This window comes from Ceratosolen solmsi, unplaced genomic scaffold (assembly GCF_000503995.2).
Source record: "Ceratosolen solmsi marchali unplaced genomic scaffold, CerSol_1.0 scaffold6, whole genome shotgun sequence".
Classification (NCBI taxonomy): Eukaryota; Metazoa; Arthropoda; class Insecta; order Hymenoptera; family Agaonidae; genus Ceratosolen; species Ceratosolen solmsi.
Window position 1 is genome coordinate 14,628,363 of NW_011948414.1, and position 6,000 is coordinate 14,634,362.

The following is a 6,000-nucleotide window of genomic DNA, read 5'->3' on the forward strand; positions in this document are numbered from 1 at the left end:
TATTTTGTTTTTATATATATTATTATATATTAGTTTATTGTATAAATAAATATTATTTTACCAATCGTTTTAAATTGCATATTAAAAAATTATGTACTTATCTACTAAAGATGATTTATTCCATTCATTATTTCTAAAATATTATTTAGTTTCAGTTTTTGAAAATTAATTAATAAATTCTGTTTCATTAAATTTAAAGGAGTTTTACTGTTAATGAATTTGAATAGCATTGAAATTTTATATCTATATGATTATGCTTTATACAATTCTCTACGCTTTCCATTTAAGTTGTTTTTCAATCTTTCGTTCCAATTTAAATGTTATATGGAAATGTAATATTCATACAACAGTAAATGCAATTTAAGTGTCAAATTTGGTATTCATTGCAGTATGCGTTATATCTCTTATTATTGTCTTTGAATCAAATAGTTTGTATTTATTTTTATTAAAACGGTTTGATCTGAAGCTGAAGTTGTTTAAAACACTTCATTCTTGTATTAAATCTTCCATGTTTTTCTTAAATAAAATATTTTGTTATTTTATAGTCAACAAGTATTTATTAGAAAAGCATGTACATTATCTATGCTACCTATTATAGCTTGATTTAGATTCGTTTTTTAATGATAGTGAGTTGTGAATTGTACAAATATTCAAGAAGTTAGTAATATTTCCGCGATTACTTTTGAATATATTTTTCTGCACTAGAACATTGTGTTTTCTGATTTATAAGCATTGAATTGAATTTGAATTGAATTGAAATTGAATAAATCAATAAAATTGAAAACAATAATCTAACGAAAATTTTAATCTTAAAAGTAAACACTATATCAATGATGTTTCAACTTTTAATTGTATGTAATTGTAATTTAAATTTAATTTTACCATTAGTTAATTCTGATATTAATTTTGTTTTAAATTAGAAGAGCTGTAAATTTAAGTATTTTTTATTAATTTTAATAAAAGTTTATTTTTAATATACTATATAACGTTAATATATTTAAATTTACTATTACTAATCCATAAACAATTATATGATAATTTCATCCTTAAACAATGCTTTTAGTACTTATTTAAACATCCTATAGATATTAAAATTAAAAGTGTAAATATTTAAAAATTAACTTTAAAACTTAAATCAACATTGCTCATTCATGAAATAGTCACAATAATTTTTTGTTACTATTTTCAATGAAAAATTTGGTCCTCATTTACTTTTTTGAGCTGAGCAACGATATTAGATTAATTCACTGTTGATATTAAAAATATAAAAGAATAATTTTTTGCAGTAACTTTTCCATATATCATTAATTAATCCCTTGTGATAAAAACTCTAAATTAGGAGGTTTTAATGTGTATAGAATTAGAATCAATTGGAGCTGAAACTAATTTTTAACTTGCGAAAATTTTATTCTGATACTTCGAGGTTTCAAATTTAGGATCAGAGATCTATTAAGCAGTAAAGAATAAGCTTTTACATAATATTGAATAAGAAATCTAGTTATGTGAGGTATGTAGTTAATAATAGTGAATGTAAGGTATAGTTAATGAACATAAGCATTATTATCATTGAATGCATAATTAAGTATTCATCATGTAATTATTATTTTGATATTGATTATTACTATTTGATAACTTTTTAAAAGAGCTGATTTTACGTACTTACCTATAATATATTTAACGAACCCAATAGTAGTAAATTTTTTTAATCGAGAACAGTAAGTCTTTCACCTATTTAAAGAGGCAAAAAACATATTGATTTCGTAAGGCTATAAACAAATTTTTACGAGTAGAACGCTTGACTTTTTATATGCAAGATCATTTCAGCATTTGAATTAAGTTGATAGGCTATAAAGTACTGTTATGATGAGATTCTAAGTATAAAGATCATATATCATACTTAATGGGATTTTAGCGTTCGCCTATGAAGTATTCGACAGCGAGAGGGGAAAAAAAGAGTGTGTACTTCTAGGTCATAAACATATCAATCTGATTTCCGAAACTACATTAATAGATTTGGATAATAATACATAGTCTGATCGTACATTATATGCCGAACAATGCATTTGAAAATGAATAGGAAATTCAAAAGTTAGTGCAACTTCACCGTTTATTAGATATATACATTGTTAAATATTAGGATGTCTGTGACAGTGATTAAATGTATTTGCAAATAGTTTTTAGTTTTTTTTTATCGAGATTTAAATATTCTTTTGAATTTCGTAAGTTATTTAATATCTGATATAATGTAGCACGGTAGTACGCGGATATATTCACACACATATTTCGACTATTACGTAAATCTTTCGATTGCTATATACATTACATTCGCTATTTATTCGATTACAATAATATTTGACATGATTGTATTTTTAAGTAATATCGAGGGATTTCTTAGTGATTTATCATTTATTATTTATTTAAGAAATTGCTAATAATAAATATTATTTAATCATTTATATTAGGAAGGTTATTGAAAAAAAATTGAATAATAAAATTGAAACTAGATACCTGACACATTCGGTTACTTGCACGGATAATTATATTTACAATTAAATTAATAGCAAATTAAATAATCAAATGAAATTAGCTAAAATCAATCACATTAAGCAAGATTAATGAAAACAATGATAGTATCGGGGAATTCTTTTGACAAAAGAATTTGACAAAATCAAAGAATATATGAGCAAAATATGATTGTAGTGAGCAAAAAATTCGTAATATCATTTATAATAATTTTTTAAACTTGTACATTGATTTAAAACATGTATATAAATTTTATATAACATTGTTAACATAGTGTTAAATTAATTTTTCTTTTTTCAGCTGGAAATAATGTAAATGAACCACCAATTTTTGAAATTCAAGGATATCCAGTAGGGCGTACTTTTCACGAAGCCACACCAGTGGGTTCCAAACTTTTTACATTAAAAGGTCACGATCCAGAAGGTTCACCTGTTAAATACGGTATAAAATTAACCGATAAATTTGTGGTCGATGAGCGAACAGGTGTTGTGACATTAGCTAAACCATTGGATCGTGAGGTAATTCATGTTTATTAACAAAGTAAATTTTAAAATTGAAAGCATACATATTATGTGTTATGGTAACTAATTTACATAATTCTAACAAATCGTGTACGGTTTGTTTCTTTTGCACAAATAAAAATATTTACATTATTATTAATATATGTATAGTAATATTTAAATATTCAAAAATAGTTTTATGTTAGTATATATGAACAACAATTTCTTGGCTTCACGCAGAACATAATGTAACGTAATTATGGTATACAGTTTAATTTTCTTCATATTTTTAGTTCATCGTATTACTTTTTTTTTATGAAACGCATTAGAATTGCATTCTTTAGTACATCAAAAATGTAATGCATATGGCATTGAGATGGAAAATTATATTTTAATTATAATTTTATTTCTTTTTAATTTTGTTAAGCATTTAATTTCTTGAAATGCAATAATTTTAAATATGGTTTTAAGAGATATTCTTATACTTATTATATTAGTATGCAAAGATTTAGTTATATTTTATTTTACGTATTTCTATTTTATAGCAATTTTTTTGTTATTTTTTAAATAATAATAGTAAACTGTTGTCATCAAACTATGTTAAACTTTTGTAAATGCTAATAGTTATTTTAATAAGATTTATATTTCCCTAATTGAAACTGTTTATTTCTATCAATAAATTCAAATATTTAAAAAGTTTTAAAATTTTTTACAAAGATCTTCAAACATATTTATTCAATGTAATAGAACTTAAAAATGAATAAAAAGTATTTTTATTTCTAATCGTTTATTATTTGAAAGTACGTTAAAAAAAGAAAATTATGAAAAGTAATTAAAATTTAAAAGAAGTTCTAATTTACAAATTAGATAAATAATTCGTAAATTTAAAATAATTAAAACACAAAAGATCTGGACAAATAAGGCAAAATATAACTCTCAGTGCGTATAAACTGTGTAACGTAAAAGAAAATATGTAAAGGTACTTTCGAAATTAAGCAGATTTGTATTGCTTGATCATATTGCTAAAAAATATTTAAAATATTCAATTTGGAGTACTATTTGGTACATCGTCCTCTGATTCCACTGTCCATTTGATCACTGAAATCTTTATACATGTTCAATGTGGCTTTAAATGCAGAATATTTTTTATGCCTTTATATTTTACTTAATAAATTAACTGCTAAATGAGGTTGATACATATAGGTTATAGTAATTTACTAAGTTGAACATTTGAAGAGTCTATTGAAATCGGATACTGTTAATATGCTTACAGGAGTCGGATACGATAAGATTTCGAGTGACATTAGAGGATTCGGTACCACAAGGTCAACAACCCAATGTTGTTGGTGTGGAGGCATATGTTATTGTCCTTGATGAAAATGATAATCCACCGCAATTCCTTGGCGTACCATATGAGGCTGTAGTCGCAGAAGATGCACTACCGGGTACAACAATACTTCCAATTATTCGATTGACAGACCCTGACCTCCTTGGTGATAACATAGAAGTCACCTGCATATCACAACCCCAGGTGAAATTAATATGCTTAAGAAAGTTTTATGTTTAACCTGCCGTTGTTATTGTTCCTGTATCGTGTAGTGTAATCTTTGAATTTTTCTATTGTCGTTTAAATATATTTGTATTTATTATTCATTTAATGTTTTTAATTTTACATAATTTTTCTATTTTTCTTCATCTTTCATAAAAGAAATATCTGTAATCTAGAGCAGTTTTTAGGTAGAAAACAAGTGTAATTATTATCAACTATAATTATTTGAACATAATCAGATGATTAATATAAGTATAAGAATTTTAATTAAAAAAATTAAATTAAATATAGTATCACTTGCTTCTGTTTCGTTATCTTAATGAAAAGATATAATTTAATTTTAAATATTTGTACTGAATTTTCTATTTTTAGTGAAATAGGATATTCATTTGTATTCATGTTATATTGTATATTATTTCTTTTTATGTAAAAAAGTTAAATTTTTATTGCTGTGCAATTATTTAGATTTCAAACAAGCACTTTGGCTGATAAATATTTACACTGAAATTCTGAGTGCTCATTCGAAGGAGTGGAGTACATTGTACTAATTAAAAAAATATTGTAATTATAAAAATTTATTCTTAATTTTAATAATGCACAAATTTTTACTAACTTGTATTTTATTAAATATATGAAAATGTAATTTTTGTATGTTGCTATAATAGCTTAAATACTTGTACTCTTTTACAGTTTCCCCATGCTTGTACTAAATTTGGTATTGTTAATGTTGAAAGAAGTCAACACACTTATATCGGAGCACTTGTTCTACAACAGCCATTAGATTACAAAGAGCGTCCTTTTTATCAGCTTCTACTTCAAGCAAACGTGAGTCTCTTGTTTTATTTCTTATTATTTATTTCTATATATATATATTATTATTATTCTTATTATTTATTTCTATATATATATATATATATATATATATATATATGAATTGTTTTATTTGATCAAATTGTAAAGATTTTGTATTTACAAAATGCCAATAATTCGTATTATTTTATCTTATTATAATATTAATTATTATTATTTAACAAAAAAAAAACAACTAATAAAATATAAAATTAAAGAAATTTATATTCGTATGTTTAACAGGGCTAGTTATTTTTTTATATTTATATTTTTACAAATGATAATTAATTAATTATATTTAATATTATATAAATTTATTATATTTAAACTTTGATTATTTGAATCAATTTTTTACATTTATCCAAATTTTTATGATAACTAATGCATTGTTTTTGCAAAAGTAATAAATGCTCCTTTTTTGATCACACAGGATGGTACGAATGTTAATACAACCGGAGTTGAGATAAAAGTCACCGACATTCAGAATACTCCACCAGAGTTTTTAGAAACCTTGACTGGAATTGTTAAGGAGGATGATCCAATCGGAACTTTGGTTATGACTGTGAAAGCCAGAGATGG

At 23.8% G+C, this 6,000-nt stretch overlaps 1 protein-coding gene across 1 annotated transcript in view; it reads left to right on the forward strand.

The window, feature by feature from the left end:
* Positions 1-6,000, forward strand: part of Cad87A (cadherin 87A) — a 30,749-nt gene that overhangs the window by 11,202 nt on the left and 13,547 nt on the right. Inside the window, 4 exon segments of the mRNA XM_011507494.1 lie at positions 2,824-3,041; positions 4,297-4,554; positions 5,263-5,397; positions 5,852-5,999. Of these exon segments, the coding sequence (XP_011505796.1) occupies positions 2,824-3,041; positions 4,297-4,554; positions 5,263-5,397; positions 5,852-5,999 (759 nt within the window).